At 39.5% G+C, this 21,806-nt stretch overlaps 1 protein-coding gene across 5 annotated transcripts in view; it reads left to right on the forward strand.

Moving 5' to 3' along the window:
* The window catches only part of PCGF3 (polycomb group ring finger 3), an 88,746-nt gene that overhangs the window by 45,623 nt on the left and 21,317 nt on the right, over positions 1-21,806 (forward strand). For all 5 annotated transcript variants that reach the window (XM_081943514.1, XM_081943512.1, XM_081943511.1 and 2 more), the window contains exons 2-3: positions 14,683-14,725; positions 20,522-20,639. In XM_081943514.1, coding sequence (XP_081799640.1) covers positions 20,531-20,639 — 109 coding nt within the window. In that variant the 5' untranslated portion in view covers positions 14,683-14,725; positions 20,522-20,530. The remainder of the gene's footprint in view (positions 1-14,682; positions 14,726-20,521; positions 20,640-21,806) is intronic.

Consider the following 21,806-nt stretch of genomic DNA (forward strand, 5'->3'; position numbering starts at 1 on the left):
TTTCACACAACTGTTGCAGCATTCCCCCATGGTCATGTGATTAAATTTCAGACACTTGGCAACCAACTCATATTTATGACAGTAGCAGTGGCCCGAGGTCATGGGATCACCTTTTGCAACCTTCTGACAAAGTCAATGGGGAAGCCAGATTCACTTAACAACTGTATTACTAATTTAATAGCCGCAGCGACTCGCTTAACAACAATGGCAAGAAAGGTTATAAAATGAGGCAAGACTCACTTAACTATCTCACTTAGCAATACAAATTTTGGGCTCAATTGTGGTCGTAAGCCAGGATTACCAATAGTGTGCATCCTCTCTGAAATTCCTTCCGTATCATCAGTGGCACTTCTGAATGAGAACCACACTAGTAATAAACTCCGCTCCATGTTTTTTATCTACTGTATAAGTTCACCTGAAAGGTAATATCTTGATATTGTTTGTGCTATATAGCAATCCTACAAAATGTAGGACTGTGTGCTAGTTTGGCAGTCCTTTAGAAATCCAACAGTCCATTCAGAAAAATGGACCTTTGCTGTTTGTTAACATCTGGAATGAGCATGTGAGTGACAAGCTTAATGGAAATAAGGGGAAAATATGGGCATTATTGAGAACCTAGTGCTGTGATGGCAAACCGATGGTACCAGGGGCGGGTTCTGACAGGTACTACTGCCGGTTTGCTCATGGGCGGGCTGTGCGCACATGCGCTATGCAATAAAAATTGTTCAGCGCATGTGCAGAAGTGAAAAGCAAGATGGTGGTGTCTATGGCGCCGCCCGGAGAACCAGTTCAGGGTGTGACAGGCCTGGGTCGCTGCCGGGTCCAGCGACCCAGGCTGCCAAACCACTACTTGTTTGGCTGAACCGGTCTGAACCATAGGAACCCACCACTGGATGGCATGCATGCCAGAGCTGGCACACAGAGGCCTCTCTATGGGCATGTGTGCCGTCTCCAGCTGCTCTTCTGGTTTCCGGCACGCACATTGCCAGCTGGTCCTTTGCGGGCTCTTGAGTAATGTTCCCTCTAAGCTGCGCGGGTGCGTGGCTGCGCACATGGCAACAAAACACCACACAGAGTTTACAACTGCTGCGCAATGGTTTTTGTGAGACGCCTTCCACGATAATAGGAGAGGAGAGCCAGCCTGGAGTAAGCAATCAGTTCTAGGTCCACAAGGCAGAAAGTAGCTGAGAGAAGGGGTGTGGGGGTTGGGAGAAGGCATGGGACGGGCTCCCAGCAGCGGCTGCTCGGATTTGCCATTTGCGAGAGAGAGGGAGAGGGAGAGCACGAGCATGTGTATCCCTCCTTCCTTCAGCCCAACACTCTCGCTAGCATCCTGGCCAGACGAGAGGGACTGCAGAGGGTCCCCTCGAGTCTAGGGCAGCGAGTCATTCGATGGGAAAGTTGCCTCTTGGAAGGAATGACCCGGCTTGGCTCCCGCTTTCTCTCTCCTGCCTCTTCGCTTCTCCGTTTGGTCGTTGGACGGCAGATCAAAAGCGGGAGCCAAGCCAGGTCATTCCTTTCAAGAGGCAAGTTTCCCATCGAATGACTCGCTGACCTAGATCCGGGAAGACCCTCTGCAGTCCTTCTCGTCTGGGCAGGATGCCAGCGAGAGTGTTGGGCAAAGGAAGGAGGGATACTCTCTCTCATTAAAAGAGAGAGAGTTAGTTGGTGGGCAGACTTAGCACTTTGTTAAGTTTGTTTCTCTGTGTGTTGTGTATATATACATGTCTCCATGGATGCAATTGTGCAAGCATTTTTTTTCCTCTTTAAAAGAATTTTTGGATTTCTCCTCACCAAACCTTTAAGACTGAAAGAGTTAGAGTTGAAATATAAAGAAATTGTCAATTGCCATACTGTTAGATTGATAGGCAATTATGGACTATCTTGATTATATCCTTCTTAGAAAGAATATGCTACTGTATGGTTGAGAAAAAGATCAAACTTCATTCCATGGAAACCCAACAAAGTTCTTAGGGAAGGTTTCTTTCTACGATGGGCTTCTTGGGTCAACAGTGAATATCAGTTATCAAAAATGTAGGTAGAAAATTAAGCAGACAGTAGGCAATTACAAAAAGGGAAGCCAACTTTCTGAATTCTGTTTTTTTGCACTTAGTGACTTATAAATAGACTAATGTTCTGAAAACCTGACCTAAATTACTATATATTTTAAATAGCTGTAAAGCTATGCTGAAAAAGTTGTTCTCAAGGTATTGTGATAAATTCAATAAAAAGAAGGGAATTCTTGATGAACTTAAGGAGAAATGAGAGTATTGGATAGTAAATGAACAAATAAAATTACCAATCAAAGAGAATATTTGCACCTCAGGGTTGAAATGAGATGTTCTCTCTTACTCTTTCCTCTTCCTCTCTTCTCTCTCTATCTCTCTCATCCTCTTTCTCTTTGTCTCTCTTCTTTTTCTCTCTCCTTTTCCATTCTTCTGTCACTTTCTCCTTCTCCCTTCTCTCTCCTCTTTGTCTCTTTCTGTCTCTCTCACCCTCTTTCTCTTTGTCTCTCTTTCTCTCTCCTTCTCTGTCTCTTTCTGTCTCTCTTCCCTCTTTTTTCTTCCTCTCTTCCTCTCTCCCACTCTTTTATCACTTTCTCTCTACCACCCAACCTGTCCACATACTTATCTTCGACTGATCATATTTGCAATAATTTACCTTTTCTAAATAGGCGCAGTTCCCTTACCGGACCCCTCGCTCACTCAAACACACACACAATCTCACGCACAAAACCATTTTTCTCCATTCCAATTCGGATCCTATAAATCAATTGCTCTGTGAAACATCTGTGAAAAAAATTCAGATGCTCAGGCATGAAAATGTGCCGCTGAAACACTATACTTTTCCTCACACACTGAAAAAAAATTAGAGGGAACATAGCTGTAGAGCGCCGAAAAATGGCCTGAAAACGCCCCAAAAACCAGCCAACAAAGCCCCCCAAACAGCCTGAAAATGGGCATGTATGCACCAGCCAGCTGGTGTTCGGGTTTCCGGTCTCAGGTGCACATAAGGACCAGCTGGCCAGCATGCATGCGCGTGCTGGAAGCCCGAAGACTACCTGGCTGGTGCACGCATGTGCATCGGCCAGCTGGTCTTTGGATTTCTGGCGCTCTGGCACAAGTACATGCACACATGTTTCGGTTTGGGCACTCCGTGCCGAAAGGGTTTGCCTTCACTGACCTAGTGGAATTCGACATAGCTCCTGTTATGGAATCAAGCAATTTTTACCCACAACATCCAGGAACTTAAGATTTATTCTATGTATTCCAGCCATAACTTTATCATCTGTAGAAATAGTTGTGTTGACTACCTGCATTCCACAACCAAGTTTCACATGTCGTCCTCCACTACCGCTAGAATTGCAAATATAATTTAGAACCTCTTCAATTGAATGCACAAGTAAAATATATATTCCATATTCCCTTTTCAACATGAGTATGACTCTGCTGGGGGATATTACCTGGAGTCTTGCCTCAACATGCTTGTACTGCTCATTTCAGCCTTCCTTCTCCATCTGGCCCAAGTCTGTCAGTCTTGGCTCTTTGAATGATGCACTGAGCAATGGTTTGCTTAGTCATGGCTGAGTTTACAAAACATGCGGATATGTAAAGTATTATTTGTATAACTCAGTAGCCAAGTTCATGTATCCCACAGCATGCCAGAATCAAATAAATCAGTTTATGGCTTAAATGAGTTTTGTGAATTCAGGCAGTTTTAGCCATACAGCAATGACAACATATTAATGTGAGTAATAAAATAAAAAGAGGTATTTTGTTGCTGTAGCTTTTTATCGGTTTTCCATCTCTTGTTTGGGACAAATACAACTGTAGAGTTATGTCGTTCATTGACCACCCAGAAAAGTTTGCAGTTATGAGTACTGCCTGGCTTTGTGATTTTGTGGGGTCAAGGCCTTTGTCACACTGAAAACGTTTAACCCTCCTTGGTTATTACTGCCACATATTTGGAGTGTTTGGAATTCACTGCCTGGAATATACAGGTAGTCCTCTGTTTACGGCTTTTTGTTCAGTGACCTTTCAAAGTTATGACACTGAATAAGGGGGGGGGGGCATGACCAGTCATCAAAGTTCCAGGTATTTCAGTGCCTCCGTGGTCAGGAGACCATGATCCAGGCTGTTGATGCTGGGGTCATGCTTACAATAGTTCAGTAAGCTATGGTCACATGAGGATGATTTCTGATGTTCTCTGCCAGGTTTTTACAAGCAAAATTAGTGGGAAGCTGGTAATAAATCAGAAGTTACTTCCACTTGCACTACATTTTTGCCTGCTCTGTAGTGCCTGCTTGTGGTCCCTTCTGCCCCTGCAGCACCTATATACCTGCCTGCAGTAGAGTGTTTGTCCATGCCCACTCTACTATGACACCTGGACACTCAACAATCTGCTTGCCTGGGGCTCCTACCTCTCATTCAACTGCCTGCACAGTCCTGAAATTACAGCAGCAACCAGCAGCAACCAGGCTAGGCAATGTGGTCATATATGACATTGTGCTTCATGACCACAGCTCTCAGCAACAGAGATTCCAGTCCCGATTGCTGTCTTAATTTGAAGATTTACCTGCATCTCTATCTCCTCCTTTAGAGTGTTTTTTTTCAGTGTCGTATTGTGACTTGGAAGCTTCCAGGTGGAGCTCCTGTAGTGACATAAAACACAGCTTTATGTGAGAGAATCTTCTTTATCTTCTTGATCATTGAGAATTTGAATTTGAATGAACTTATGTAGTTGCTTTTAAAAGTTTTTTCATACATGGTTTTGAATCTGTTTGTATTTTTACTGTAAGCTGGCCAGAGCCATTTCGGAGCAAGTAGAATATAAATTTGTGATGTAAAGGAAATGACATCTCCCTCCCCGCTTCTTTTCTGAAACGAATGTAAACATTTCAGTAATTGGACCATGATGCAGCTGGTGGGATTCTGTACTGGCCCTACCATTTCTACATAGAAGGAATGATTTGAGAAGCAGTTTAGTCTAGTGATGAAGATGCTGGATTAGGAAAATTGGGTTCTATTTTTGCTTTAGGCCAGGAAACCAGGTTTGGGTGGCTTTGGGCCGGTCATTTTCTCATAGCCCTAGGAAGAAGGCAGTAGTAAACCAGTTCTGAAAACCTTGTCTAGAAAAGCATATAGGCTTGTTCAGGTTGTCACTAGGAATAAAGTCTGACTCAAAGGCAAAAAAAAGAAGAAATCTGCTAATTACTAGTTGCTCAACTCTGTTCAGTTTTATGGAGAAAGTACTCAAATGGCTGCTTTGTGGTATGAAAACCTCTGGTAAACCTTCCTCGCTTTTTTCATTATTCCAGTTGATTTTGCATGATTCATTATACAATTTTCAGACATTTACCTTTGTCCTTACGGGTTTCTCTGAGCCTTTTTTAATTCAAGGATTTTACCCAGTGAAGTCAAAATCCTGTCTTGGTGGCATTGTTTCTATAGAAATCATGATGACACATATTCAGTGTTGTTCCTTGGTTAAAATTTGAAGCGGTACAGGAGAGGGGGAAAGGTTTTGAGCATTTGCCATTATAATTTTAACTAAATTTTAAATGGATTAAATGCTATTTCCAATGTTTAAAAAAATCTCTAGTACAACAGCATTCTTTCATTCAGCACTTCTATGTAAATGAGTGGTTCTTTTAAAATTCTTCCTTTTTTTCCTAAAGTGAATTTAACTGGATCATTTTAAAAAAGAACCATCAAAACTCCGGGGGTCATCCGGGAAGACGAGGAACGCGAGGGGGGACCCTGCCCCCCACTGATGGCCCCCAGAGTCATTGCCAGCCACGCAGAACCTCGCTGCTGCTCCACGCCATGGAAAACATAGGCGCAATTACAGCCCGGAGCAGGAGCAAAGCCCCTTTCCCAACTGGCCCTTCCTCCCTCGGAAGGCTTCGGAGGGAAGCTTCTGCAAAAGCCCGGGCGAGTGACAACAAGTTCCCGCTGTTATGAAGTCTCGGAGGCTGTAATTTTCTGAGCTGTGCGCGCGCGCGTCTGTTTTCCAAGGTGTGGAGCAGCAGCGAGGCTCTGCGCGGCGAGCAGTGATTCCGTAGGCCATCAACAGTCCCCCCTCGTGTTCCTCGTCTTCCCGGATGGCATCCAGAATCACCGCTCGCCGCGCAGAGCCTCGTCGCTGCTCCATGCCTTGGAAAACAGGTTCGCGCGCACAGCTCAGAAAATTACAGCCTCAGAGACTTCGTAACGGTGGGAACTTGTTGTCACTCGCTCGGACTTCTGCAGAAGCTTCCCTCCGAAGCCCTCCAAGTGAGGAAAGGCCAGTTGGAAAAGGGGCTTTACTCCTGCTCCGGGCTGTAATTGCGCCTATGTTTTCCACGGAGTGGGGCCGCGGCCAGAAGACAAGGAACATGAGGTAGCGCAGTGGTGGCGGCGGGGAGTCAGCCCCGATGCAAAAAACGCCAAGGGGGCGTGGCAGGAAATTACTTCCGGGTTCATTCTCCAACCAGATCGCGCGATCCGGTGCCATCCGGCAGAAACCCACCACTGATCGACTACTGATGTTTGACTGCGCTATACAGTTCATTCAAGGCAGATCTTTCTCTGAATATTTCCCTGAATTTCTTAAAATATTTTTTTCTGTGTACGCAACATATTAGAAGCTCCAATATTGTTGAAAGCTCTGAGGAATCTGGTGAGAAAATTATCTCTAAAACAATGACACAAGGGATCCATCCTTTCCATCCTGGACAGATGGCACACTTCCAAAAAAGCATTTTGTAATTACTTTCCATCATTCTTTGCACTGCATCTTATCTGCTTCTTTTTTCTTACAGCATCTGATAATTAAACACATTTTAAAATAAAATTTGTTAATGTTTTAAGGTTTCACAAAATTCTTTTATTTTGATTACGAATGCTAGCATGACCATCTCTGAAGTGGAAAATACAGTTGAAGTCAGGTGGAGCCTAAGCCTGGTTGGGCATTTAATTGCCTGTAGGTCTGAAAAATAGAACAATAATTGGCTATTTATAATGGAGCCATTTGTTAAAAGATTATGTAATGTGGAAACCCATTCAGAATTAGTCCTTTTTTTCAGGTTATTTACATAGAGGTTTCCAGACGGAATAGATAAAGCAGCACATGCTTCCAAATTATATTAAATGCCTCGTATGGTTGTATGTAAAAATGCCCCACACCTTATTTTTCAGGACACTCAGTTCTGTAGCAGTAATACGTAAAGGTAAAGCTTCTCCTCGCAGATATGTGCTAGTCGTTCCCGACCCTAGGGGGTGGTGCTCATCTCCATTTCAAAGCCGAAGAGCCAGCGCTGTGAAGTCGTCTCCTTGGTCACGTGGCAGGCATGACTAAATGCCGAAGGCGCACGGAATGTTGTTACCTTCCCACCAAAGATGGTTCCTATTTTTCTACTTGCCTTTTTTACGTGCTTTCGAACTGCTAGGTTGACAGACACTGGGACAAGTAACGGGAGCTCACTCAGCTCTACGGCGCTAGGGATTCGAACAGCTGAACTGCCGACCTTCTGTTTGACATGCTCAGCGTCTTAGCCACTGAGCCACCGCATTCCTTGGTAGCAGTACTACCCAAGTCTAAAAGATGTGTGATATCTGGAAGTTGATCTGAAAATGTTTTGTTTAAAAAGAAATTTATCATTTTGGTTGTGCTGACCAGGTGGGGGAGAAATATTGCATGGTGGAATTTCGTATTCTGATCTTGGGGTGGAACTTGGAGCTGCAAAATGCTGCTGGAAGTTTGCATGCAGCTTTCTGACTATATACGAGCATAAATATGAATATGTAAATACACTTCTTGTTGCCTATGTTTTTCTGAAATACTAGAGTTCAAGTGTTGCTGCTTAGGGCAGGTATCACACTGAGGCAGTTGTCCAGAGAGTAAATCTTCCTATGTTAATGATAACTATTTTATAATCTTCTGCTTAAAGTATGACACAGAAGCAGAAATGAAAGCAGCGATCATTAATCCACCACCCCATTTCTTAACAGTTTCTTGGGCTGCCTAAGATGGAATAATAGATTTTTAGTTGAAGGAAAGAAAAAAAAAACTCAGGTTGCCTAAATGCTATCAACCATTTTTACCTATTACAGGTAGTCCTTGACTTATGATCACAGTGGAACCCAAAATTTCTGTTGCTAAGCAGGGCAGTTGTGGTGAGTTGTGCCCCATTTTATGACTTTTTTGCCACCGTTGTTAAAAGAATCACTGCGGTTGTTAAGTGAATTTGGCTCACCCCATTGGCTTTGCTTGTCGGAAGCCAGCTGGGAAGATTACAAATCGAGATCACATGACCCTGGGACTGTACAGCTGTCATAAATGTATGCCAGTTGTCAAGCACCAAAATTTTGATCATGTGACCATGGGGATGCTGCAACCGTCGTAAGTGTGGAAACTAATCATAAATCTTTTTTTTTTCCAGTGCTGTTGTAACTTCAAACAGTCAGTAAACAAATGATTGTAAGTTGAGGACTGACTTACAGTAGCCTGGAGTAACAGTGTAATGATATTTTCAGGATAATTTGCAATAGGGCCAATATTTCTTTGTGTAAAAGCTTGTTTTGTTGACTTGTTTCAAAAAGACTTGTTTCCTTCTTTAAAAAAAATCATCCAAGATGGTTTTTATCTATTCAACATTAATTATACAGAATTTTATTTTGACTCATATCTTGATTTGTCTAATTTAATGTAGTCAACTTTGGTTACTGCATATTGGACTTTTAATCCTCAAGATCTTAAGAGTTTCATTTCATTTTATTTTACAATTTTAAAATACTGGGCGGACTCACAGAAATTCTGGCATTTCACTTCTTGCTTTGGGGAGAGAATTGACATTTGAACCCTTACACAAATTAGCTTAAAAATAGTTGCAGCAGTTAATCTCTCTGTAGCACAAGAATTAGCGTCTAAAAGAAATTGGATTGCTGTATTCAAAAGAGATTGCATGTGTGTCAATTTACATTCAGTTAATATTTATTCCCGGATAAGTATGCAAATGATTGCAAACTCAGAATGTATAATCATTGTATTGTAGGGTAAACTTCATGTATGAAATTTCATTGCTTAATTTATTTGTTTGTAACCAGCCCTACTACAAGAGTTTGGAAAAAAATTCTGTATGCTGTAAAACTAGTTCTATGGTATTTTTAGTTAACTGATAAGTTTTTAAGGAATTTTGAAACATTTGGTGCACCTTAAGTCATTCTGTTATGTCACGAACTCTGCAACAAAGCAAAAGTAGGACATAGTTTTGAGCCAATGAACTTTATACCTGAACCAGAATATCCTGCCATATTATCCTTTAGTATTTCAGAACTCCAGAATTTCCATCCCAAATTGGGAATGAATCTTCTCAAGCTGGCCCTTGAGGACTAGCAAGATGGCAATCTCATTAGTTTAATAAAGACTTTTTGAATTGTAAAGATGATCAGATGGGAAGAACAGTACCATGACTTTACCATGGACGTGAAATGTATTATTATATTTTGCGTTTCAGTTCTCGTGAATAAACATTTGATTCAAAGCAGGATAGGACGCTTGAGAGGGTGAGCTCCAAAAGAGTATACTGTACTTGTTAATTTGCACTTCATAGCAATTGTCAATGATGTTCAGATTCATTTCAGTTTTTGCAAAGGCTTTTAAAACTCTTCAAACTTTTAGCTTTATGTATCATAGAAGCTGCTTTTGTTTGCCTTGTATACCTTAAGTCCATCGTTAAGATCTTGGGGATTGATTTAATTCTGCTTTCGTTCATAGGCATACTTTCCTTCCATAACTAGGTCCTCTGGAGCTCAGAAATATGTCAAGGCCATTTCTCACATTTCTCTCTTATTAAATTCCATCTTGCATTTTCACCACTGTTTTTCCTTTTTTGTTGTTGTTGCTTGTTGGCTTAGTATATTTTCATATTTTGTACTCATTAATCTTTGGGGAGAACTTTCATACTCTGGGCAGAGTGGTGGAATAATTTTGTATTTTAAAAATACTTTGGTAATTTTAAAAAAACAGATTCAGTAGAGATCTTTTGTGATTCGATGCAAAATCAGTTTCTGGCTTATTTATTTAATTATGTCAGATTTATATCACTCCTTTCTTGGTGAATTCAAGGCAGTATATCTAGCTTTTCTTTAGCCACAAAACCAGAATAAACTAAGCCTTCTTTTCTGCTTCTCCAGACTATGTGGTGGTACCCTCTATTTTTATTGCACTTCAAGTTTTATAATCCACAGATAAAATGACCACTGATTACAGACTCTATGAAGTGTAATCTAAAGCACTTGGAGAGTGTAAAGTGGTTTGCTCCTGTTGTACTTCTTTGGTGTTGAGACCTCTTGAAGAACAGTAATTCTAATTAAGTATCTGTGTAAAGGAAGTACAAGAAGCAAGCTACTTGTTTATCTCTGATTAATGAAGCCCTGTCCTAGTGTCAGCCCTCCTATTAAAGCAATTGAACAAGTAATTGAACTAGGTTTTTAGGCTAAGGGTTACTCTTATTTTTTCGCTGCCTTACCAGGACCTGCACTGCCAAGAAGTAGGACTAGAGAAAAAAAGTAGTGAGTGTGACCAGAATAAAATATTAAATTTAAATTTAATTAAACTTTAATCAATATCATTTAATATGGTTATTTAATTATTTTCTTGCTGCGCCGTTTTTAAAAGAGATTTTAGTTGCAATTCTGGGAGAAATTCTATGAATTGTACCAAAAACAGTGGACTCCATATGTTATACAAACATGTATGTTGCAGTGCTTAATCAACTTTAGCTGATTTCAAAAAGTTAAGCAGGTTCAAACTTGGATAGTACTAGAATGGGAGACCACCAGGCCATGGTATGTATTCCAGGTGTAAAATAAAGCTAACTCTGTTTCTGAATTTATGATAGAGTTTACTTTTCATCTTAACCTGTCACTTTTTTATTTTTATTACTGGCACAGAAAGGCATGCTTTCACAAAAGAGCTTAAATTTGCCAGAGCCACTGCTATCTTCATAAAGCTGCTTGTATTATTGAGTGAATTGAACAAGTTGCTGATGAAAGACTTCTCGTAGATTTACAGAAAGCTTAAATGGGTGGAACAATGTCTCTGAGATATTCAGAAACTGCAATATTTCTAAGAGGAAGTTGATATTGGCACATGAACACTTTTTTTTTACACGCCACAACTTCTCCTTTCAAGGATTTTGGGAGCATTGATCACACCTTAGTAAACTGTAGGAGAGATTGAAGTTGTGGTGGCATGCAGTTCCCTGTCCGTCCATCCATCCATCCATCCATCCATCCATCCATCCATCCATCCACATTCAGAATCTTTGCAAAAAAAATGCTAAGCCATCTGGAGCCCTTTTTTGTGCTTGAATGTTTTCCGCTTACCAATATTTCATTGAAAGTTGTTTCTAGCTTTACGATAGTTATACTACTAGAATCAGAATTCTATTAATATGTAGTATAATGCTATATACCAGTGATGGCGAACCTATGGCACGCGTGCAACAGGTGGCACGCAGAGCCATTTGTCAGGGCACGTGAGGCGCTGCCCTGTCAGCTGGCCAGCGCGCATGCACACGCTGGCCAGCTGAGTTCACCGTTTTTAAAAGCCATTTTTCGCCCCTTCGGAAGTTACTTCTGGTTTGCTTGGAGGGTCGTTTTGAGCGCTCCGAAGGCATCAGGGAAGCCTCCGGACGGTCCCTGAAGCCTTCGGAATGCTTCAAACGACCCTCCGAGCAAACCGGAAGTGACTTCCGGTTTGCTCGGAGGGTCATTTTAAGCTTTCCGAAGGCTTCAGGGAAGCCTCCAGATGATCCCTGAAGCCTCTGAAGGGCCTCCGGGGGGCGGGGGGAGGCTCTTTTCGACCTCCCCAGGCTCCTATAAAGCCTCTGGAGCCTGGGAAGGGCGAAAAAAGCATATAAAAATGGGGGTCGTGCCTGTTGTGCGCGCATGTGCACTCAGGGGGGTCGCGCATTGCATTATGGGTGCGGCACACCCGCACACGACCCCCCTGCGCTCCCCCCACTTGTGGCACGCGAGCCAAAAAAGGTTCGCCATTGCTGCTATATACTATGCTACAGACAAATGACTTTTTACTCATTAGTAGCCCCGTTTTTGAAGTCTCAAAAGATTCCAGTGTTTCCGTAGAGTTGTTTTCCAGTTAGCTTTTGGATGACCTGATAAGTTGAACTCTGCCCATCATTTCCATTTTGGATATGGGCTTGTTTCTTCTTTCCATCCAAAAAGTAAGAACTGCAGGGTGTGGTCACCAGTTTACTTAGGTTGAGTGACAATATGACTAGGGGAAGTTGAAATCCGTCTTCTTCCCTCCCACTGTGCTTATCCTCTTTGCAGGCAAATGAGGCTAGACTTCCTTACACCACTTAATTAACCAGGCAGTTCTGATCCATTCATTTGGCACCATCTGTTCACTAAAAGATGCTGAGAAGAAGGTGAAGGAAATGGTACATGATTATATTATAATGGGTGTTTTTGAACAAATGATGCTTAATTGGTCATTTGTGATTGTTTAGTCAAAACTTACACACACACACACACACACACACTATAGTGATGCTTAAAAATTTGTGAACCCTTTTGAAATTTCAAAATTTCTGCATAAATATGACCTAAATGTGATTTGTTCTCTACCCAAATCCTAAAGCAAAATAAAGAAAACTAAAAAAAGAAACCAAAACATTACATCTATCAATTTTTTTATTGAGAAAAATGTGTGGCAAAGGTACACGAACTTTTAACCACCACTGTCTTGTAGATGGGTTTGTGTGTATGTCTCTTTTTCTGTGCATGTATGTAACCCATCAGCAATGTGAATTAAACCAAATGTTTATCAGAGAATCAGCTTACTATCAGAGCGCCTAGGACTCATTTGTTAATAGCTTTTACAAATAATCTTATTAAGGATTCAGCCAAGTGTGGTAAAATATTTCCGTGCTCTTGAAAAGTGCATTGATGTATATGTGCAGATCTATTGTAAGAAACATACAATCTACAGGTGGTTCTCGATTTACTATAGTTCATTTAATGACCATTCAAAGTTACAATAGCACTGACATATGACCGTTTTTCACAGTTGCGACCTTTGAAGCATCCTCATGATCATGTGATCAAAATTCAGATTCTTGGCAACTTGTTCATATTTATGACAGTTGTTGTGTCCCAAGATCACGCGGTCCCCTTTTGCAAACTAGGTTACTAACTCTACAACTGCAGCGATTCACTTAACAATTGTGGCAAGAAAGGTCATAAAATGGGGCAAAACTCACTTAACAAATGCCTTATTTAACAACAAAAATTTTGGGCTTGTTTGTGATCGTAAGTTGAGGAATACCTGTATAAGGAACTGCAGCAGGTGATTTCTTCACAGTAAAATACCTTAACCATTTCAGCAGTGGGCCATAACCAGTCCTAGCTGTATTATCTTTTTATGATAGAGGAATTTTTGAAAATTATTGGTCCCATATTTGTAGGTGTTTACTTACATAATGCCAAATGTAAGTCCATGAGTGGTACCTTTTTGTTGGATGAATAGATATCCAACTAAAAATATTAATCATGTGATTAATATTCATAATCTTGTATATATCCTGTATATCCAGTGACTTTGCTGAAAGGCAGAACTTGGAAGATCTATGAAATCTTGTAGACCTTGAAGATGAATTGTTTCTTTCATTTAAAAAGGATAATAATTCTGAAGGTTATTTGAGTATACTTTGGCCAATTGTTCTTGGTTGTAGTTCATTCTGAAGACTTGGGCTTTATTTTGTCAGAATTAAGGAAACATTGAAAAGTCCTCTCAAGATACTTCTTTACATGGTCTTCGATCTCGTTTGTGAAATTTTGGTCAAAAGGCTTACTATGTGCCCAGGCCAGGAGCTGGAGAAGTGATAGAATGCACACAATATTTGCAAAAAAACAAAACAAAAAACACTTACCTTTCAAAACTGGGATTGGAGCTGTAAATTAAAGCTGAACTTGTTCAGAAACAGTCTTCTTATCCAGGAAAAAGTGAACAGCTCTTTCTAGGGCCCCCCCATTTATTACTGACTCTCATTATTAGTTAATAGTTTTATTAGCCCTTGAGTACCTCTTTTAGACCATTTTAAGCAATTACGATCAAGTGCCATGCTGTTGTTTGCTCATTTCGGGTTTTAAAGATTCTTTTGCATAGAGCTGAAATTGTGTTTGTCTTTTCCTTGGGAAAACATATGGAATATAAACGTGAGAGTACATTTTGGCAGCATAGATAAACTATTTAATTTGATACAAGAAATATATTTAGACCTTTAAATACTGGAATGAACTAGCATCGTATGGATCTTGGGAGATGTTTTAGTGAATGCACTACTTTACATAACAAAATGCACTGGCTTTTTGATATCAAAGTTACGTCAAAATCTACTTGATTTTAAGCTGACGAAGTTTAATAGAAAAACATTAGTCATCTCATTTCTGTCACCATGTGGTGGTAGAAAGAATGGCATCAGTTTTATTTAGCAATGTTTAATTCATACTAGATTGTAGCCACTGATTTCCAGCAGAAATTAATCGTTTTCATGTTAAAAACAAATATTTCTTCATCTAATATTTGTCTATTAATAAATACTGTTGAATTTCCTTCAATGTATTCTAAGTAGCTACAGTGTTCATTTTCAGATTTGTTTTTCTATCTTTCCAGGTCTCTGGATGGCAGACACTGAAAAGAAATGCTGTTTTAAGAGGTATGCTTAGAGAAAAAGAATACTTTCCCCTCAGTATGTGAAGAGATTTTTTTCTGATTGAATTCTACAACTTCCTTTAATTACATATAAAAGTATTTAAAGGGTGTTCTGAAAAAAACTCAAAACCTTTTTGAGGTCTAGTTATAACTTTAAGCGTTTTCTCTTTAGGATATGTTTATTTTTGATATATACAAGAAAAATTGCTGTTTCTCCTAATATGACTACAATATTTCTAATGTGTTTTTCCCCCCAGGCCAGGTATAAGCTGTTTTTATATTGGCTTCAAGTGCTACAGTGTGACAGCTGTGTTGAAACTAAAAAGGAATAATTTCATTGTTTTAATCATAATATTTGATGTGTAAAAGTGTTTCAGTCGAACTAAAACCTATTTAAATGTAAATCACAGGAAATATTTGAATTTCCCCATATCATTTATCCTGCTAATAGGAATTAGGGAATTTTTGTTATTGGCAAGTGCTCTTTTTTGCTACTGATTTTGACATGTTGCACAAAGTTTAACAAGCAAGTTTTTAGTAGTTACATTAGTCATTGGAGGAACAATAGTCAAAATAATGTAATAGTTAACAAGAAATACTTGATAAATCTATGGGGAAATTGAAACACTTAATAAAGCTATGGGAAAATTGCTTCACTTCCATGCAGATCAAGTGAAAGGTTCAGCTGCATTCAATATAGACACACCTCTGAAAGGAGCCTTCTGGAGAAACTGTTGAAAAGGAAGTTCATTTGAGTTACTATCACACAAAGTGACTCATAAAGCAATGGGGTATACAGTCAACTCTGTGGGTGGGCATTCAGCTTACAGAACCTTTCAAAATAAAATGCCTGTTGTTTCCTGTAGCTATAATTTGGGAATTAGTGAACCAACAGACGATCTAACAGTTTAGGATTGGTCACTAATATTTTAGAAATAGTACTTTAAGAACTGCATTTACACAAATGTGCAAGCCACACAGATTTGTAAAATAATTGCAGTCTCATTTTCATGCTAGCATCATGTAAAATAGCCATCTTTACACAGTTGGTGAAACATGGAAAAGAAGTGAAGTCTTCCCCATGATTTAGAAATAAAAGAAAACTATGCAAATCAATACAATGTTGTAGGTACAGTATATATAAACTTGTTTGCTTCAGTTGAGAAATTAGGCCAAGTGCCAGGTTTTAAATATATGTATTGTGTAACAAGGCAAAAATAAGGAAATGAACAAAATGGTTGTGTTGACTGACTTTCTTTGAAACCAAGCACTGCAATTTTTTTGCTATGGGGGTGGGGGGATAACAACAACAACTATTGCTGATAAATTGAAAAATAACAAAAAAAATGCAATTGTAAGGAACAAAGAGTATCTCAGGACTAATTATTCTCTTGTTGAAGTGTTCAGTTTTGGAGATTAACCTGGTTCCTTCAAAATTAATTTCACGTCCTGTAGCTTTAAGGTGCTGGAAAAGGGAGGAAGTTTTTTTTTCTTACTGCGTTCTTGTGTTCTGTGATGCATGCATTTATTCTCCTGTTCGTTTGTCCTATATATGTTGCAGGGCAGATTTTACATGGTATTTCGTAGACTCCTTGGTTTTCTAGCAGGATTTTGTCTTTGGGGTTTCTTAAGATGTTGGCTATTTTTTGGTCAGTGTTGAAGGCTGTCTTGATATTGTGTTTGTGGAGAATATTGCTGAACACTTCAACAAGAGAATAATTATGGAAGCTATCGAAATAGAGAAACACCCCCACAACATGAATAAACGTGATGATACCTCCCGCCTACCAGACATCTGGAAACCAGCCCTAGTCAACAAATGAGCCCCACCTACCACCCAGGCCGTTACAGCACGAAACAACAACGGACACACAGCCAGCACCAATCAGCACCAATCTACCAATCATGATACAACCACATTTACTTAGTGAAACAAAGCCAGCACTCCACCCCCACCCCCCAAGAATTATAGAAAGACGGCAGCTCCGACCACGCTTTAAGGCCAAAACCCATCTTGAAGATGGCGAGTGAGACCTCGCTGAAACGTTGCCAAGACAATCTCAATCTTACATGGGAAAAGGCCTGAATACAAGACCAGCATTAATAATTTGATATAAAATATCAGTCCATACACATGCATACTTGTTTCATAGTTGCATTTTCAGATGCAATGAACTCTTAAATGTAATGTTTTCTTGGTGCCATTTTTCAGTGAAAATTGCTTTTCCACTTGCTCAACAGAAGATGCAGTTTTTCACAGAAATAGTATTGGAGAGGGTTTAGTTTTTAAGATATCAAAGAAATCAGCAACAGAGGATTGGAAATTGTAAATTCTGTAACAATTGAATTATTAAATTTGGGACTTCTGATTGCAGATTGATCCCATTACAGTTGCTAGTCCAAACTCAATTCATGCCTTGGTTTTCCTGAAGCAACTGAATTTTCTATTTTCCTAGATTAGGTAGGATTAAGTTACATTCTTTGAGGATTAGATTAAGTTGTTCAGTTTTTACCTCTGGGCATTGGAATCTCAGATCCATGGTACATTGTTTACTTCATTATGGATTTTGGAAAATATGTTTCATTGTACTTTGGATTAAGTAGATGATTTGCATCTTTGTTTACTTCCTTGCACAATGAGTAATGTTAACATTAGCTGGTGAGGGAATGATAATGGTTAAGTCTTGTTATATAAACATTTGGCTGATCCTAGAAAAAAGAAGATAAGCAAATAAAAGAGGCTTTTTTGGTTAGCTATTATATTTATATTCTATCAGAGATATGATAAGATCACATCACAATTTTGAGTGAATTCCTCAGGCCTTGAGACATGAAGAATTCCTTGAGAATTTTAACAGAAAAATGTTTTGCTTGATGGGCGTGCATTTTTATTTAAAATAAATTAGCATTTTGAAAGAATCCTCTGAAGGAAGAATGGAAAAGGAATGTAAATCATTTGAAGATTTTGCCTTTTTTCTACTCACTGTTGGTTCTTGGTTCTTAGCTACTTCTAAATCATTTTATATATGCTTGATAAAAAAAGAAGGGATTATATAAATATATACAGTGCTTTCCCCAAAGGGGGCGCTAGCAATCTGGTCCTTCTATCCCTTTTCCCAGGTGGCCAGCCTCACCTGGCCCAGGCATACCAACACATCTTGAATTATGAGCTTTAATTAAAATAATGGCTGTTAAGAAAAAATCAAATTAAACAGCAACTACAGGTAACAACAAGCACCAGTGCAATAAGCACACAATAACCCAGCAAGCAAATTAAAATAGTGGTCCTTAAAATAAAATAAAATTAAGCAACAACTATAGATAATGGCAACAAGCATCAATGCAATAGACACACAGTGACATAACAAATACATTAAAACGGTGGCCCTCAAGATAAAATCTGATTAAATAGCACAATAGCATAAAATGTTAAACCTTATGGTGAACAACATTGCTCAAATGAAAAAAGTCCCAGTTCCTCTGATGTGGCTTAGTAACGGCCAGCATAAAGGTTGGAAGGTTCAGTTAAAACACGCAAAGAGGTCCCAAAGACTGTCCTCTGGCCAAATGGTCCCTCGCTGATCCTGTTGTCTTCCAGACATGTCCTCTGTAAGCCCAGTGAGAGGCTTATGGAGTCCACTTCTTCCAGCCAGGGACAGTGGCTCAGGAGATCAATTGAACCAAAGATAGCAATAGCAATAGCACTTAGACTTATATACCGCTTCATAGTGCTTTTACAGCCCTTTCTAAGTGGTTTACAGAGTCAGCCTGTTGCCCCCAACAATCTGGCTCCTCCTTTTACTCACCTTGGAAGAATGGAAGGCTGAGCCAACCTTTTGCCGGTGAGATTTGAACTGCCGAATTGCAGCTAGCAGTCAGCTCAAGTAGCCTGCAGTACAGCACTCTAACCAGTGTGCCATCTCGGCTCTTCAGCTACTATGCAGCTACTCTGGAACCATGCTTTGGATAAGAATGCCACCCTTCTCGTGGCAGCTAGGATGCAGTCTCCAGGCCGAGATATAACGGTTGCTCTCCGTTGGGGTGGCAATTTTTCTCTCATTCCAAAGGAGTCTAGCCCATAGTAGTATTCTATTTTTGGTTTCCTCTCAGTCCTTTTATTACTCCCCCCCCCCCAATCACCTTTTCTGATGCCACCCCTCCCTTTCTCTCTCTGAGCTGCTGGAATCTGTAGTCCCCTCTCCAGCACTCTAATTTAATTCGCTCTGCTAGGGGAACTACTTTTCCCATAAATCTCCCCCAGGGTCTCTCCCTGTCCCAATTCCAGGGGTGAGGCTCCAACAGCCAGCTAACTAGGGAAAGCTGGCTGCCTGCCACATCTTCTCTGTTAAAGCAGCTCAGAGAAAGATGGGGCTGGGGGGGTGGGGAAGAAGCTGCAAGTTTTTTTAGTGACTTATAAAATGAAAGAATGGGAAGAAAAGCTGCTAATTGAGCTGGCTATGTATAATATGAAAAAAAACTCGCTGGTTTTAGGTATTCTGATCTTCAGGTCATAAACATATTGACTGTTTTAATTGCAATCATATTATAAGACTAAGCTGCAAAAATTTCCAACTTTTCAGCCAAAACGTCTCAGCAATTTTTATTGAAAACAGTTTGGTGACACCTGCCGTGTAGAAACTCATTGCAGCAGATGGTAAAAATACTTTCCTCCTGTCTTTATTATTTAGTACTCTATTTCATTTCCTCTGGTGCAGTTTTCCCCAGTGAGAAAATAAAAGCAGATGTTTTTATGTTATTTCTGATAGATGTGAATGTTTTTTATAAACATTTATATACGACTTTCTAAATTACCTTTTTATCCAGAAGAGATCCCAGGATAACTAACAATTTCAAATTTTAAAGCTATTTATATATTTTAAAACAACAAACAGTAAAATCACAAGTAGGAAAGGAGGTAGCTAAAATCATACAGATCGGTATATTTAAAACTAAAGAAGCAAAGAGTTGCACAGTTAGGATGCAGCATCTGACATTTATTTTTTAATTGTCTACCTGGTGAAGACTCCCAAATGTTGGAAACGAAAAAAACCAAATCGAAAAACTTTTCCAAGACTTTCTTGGAAATTTTAAAAGCTACATAAAAGACGTACAGTAATTTCTTTTTTTGAAATCAAATTCTATTAAAATGTTTTCTGGAAGGAAAAATGAAAAGCTACGATTTATAATTTCAAATATAATTCAGTGATTATTTTGCACTTATTTTTCAATTTGTGGAAACTACTTTAAGTTATTTTGTATAGTTTAAAAGTGGGGAGTTAATGCCTAAACATATTTAAGTAAGGAACTTAGTTTTCCCCGAATGCTGTACAGTTTATCTTATATGTACATTCTTCTAAAAATCAATCATCTGAAAAAGATATGTTGACTAGAGTTGCTTTTTCTTACACTACTAATATGATTCAGAAAACTATAGATTTTTTTAGGAGCTTAGCATTTTCTGAAAGACTTTCCAGAATATGTTTTACAGATAAAACTGGTGCATTCACCTTATTTGCTGTTTCTGAAAAGTAGGCTGATTTAAAGTTTGTGGTGTGGAATGCCATACATCTTGCAGTGTAAAGCCCAGAATAACAGTTGTTGCATTGTCTTTAGCTTTATGATTATACATTATTCTTAAACTACCCTTATTTTTCCCCCAAATAAGGTCTTTTGGAGAAGAAAACTATTTCAATCATTTTAATTTTTTTCCCTGCATTCAAGGCTTATTATGAATGTCAGATATGTTAAAAGAAGTAGACATTCATATCTCAAATACCTGTCTGTCCTGGTTTTCTTACAGACACCAAAGATGCTGACAAGAAAAATTAAACTTTGGGACATCAATGCCCATATAACCTGCCGCCTTTGCAATGGTTATCTTATCGATGCTACCACTGTAACGGAATGCTTGCATACCTGTGAGTATGATTATTACTGTGTATTGTGAATTAAGATTTACTTTCATATAAAGATAATCATTTGGGATATAGTTTTGATTTTTATTTGAAAGCCTAGTGCTTAAGAGACCTATTAATTTCAAATGATTTATTTATATGTGAATCTGTTGTGGCCCAGCAGCGGCCGGCTTAGCTGTTGGTGGACTCTGACAGCGATGAACATTATGGGACTGCTCTGGATGAAGAAGAAGTCTCAGGAGGGTGTTTGGAGTCAGAGCAGGGACTAGAGAGGCCTGCTGGCCACCAGGTGGCATCTGAGTCAGGGAGCAGTGAGGAGGAACAGAGGGAGGTGGTCCCTGATATGCATAGAGCTGAGAAGAGAAGGGAGCAGCTGTGGAGAAGACGTCATAGAAGGAAATAGGGACAGGTGGCTACTGTTGTGGCCCCTCCCAAAGAGCGTATAGGTGGAGCGACGGGAGGGGAATCTTTGCAGGAAACAACAGTCCACTTTACTAGCCGTTGAGAAAGCATTCCGTAAGTCTAATCTTGGTTTCTTGAAGATAGCATTCTAAGCTCCTAGCCAAGGGGTGGCTTTATCTCCGTCATTAGTCGTGGCAGACAGCCAAGCCTGTGTCTGCATATTCATTAGAGTCACGGGACAGAACAGAATCTCTTTTTAAATGCATGCCTCGACTCTTAGCAAGAAATTCAGAGAGCTTTGAATTACAGTAGTTGACACGATTCCCACACTTGGTTTGCCTAAAAGGTGTCCACTCTCAGCTCTGCTTTGATTCACCTTGCAATAAAGTTAGTGAACCAATAGGGCAATCAATATGAGCCAGTTGTGTAATTCTATTAATACCTGAAAAGGTTTTCTCTTAATTAATCCCATAATATTGGGATGTTGTTGTATAATTCTCTGAGAAGCAAGTAAATGAAGGCTGATTATATAAGGAATGGGGAAGAACAGTTCTGCTCTTGCAGAAGAAACTTAGGCACCTTATTATCTTTTCAGAGACAAGAACATAGCAGTAAAAATCCTCTGCTCTGAACTCAGGTGTTATGACCTCTTACTTATTCTTCTAAGAAAGGATAGAAATACATGACAACATATAATGTTCTGAACTTTTAAAAACTTAAAACAGAAGGCAATGGCTCCTTCAGGTACACACTTAGAAATGCTGAAAA

The sequence above is a fragment of the Natrix helvetica genome, assembly GCF_964273705.1.
Source record: "Natrix helvetica genome assembly, chromosome: 2".
Classification (NCBI taxonomy): Eukaryota; Metazoa; Chordata; class Lepidosauria; order Squamata; family Natricidae; genus Natrix; species Natrix helvetica.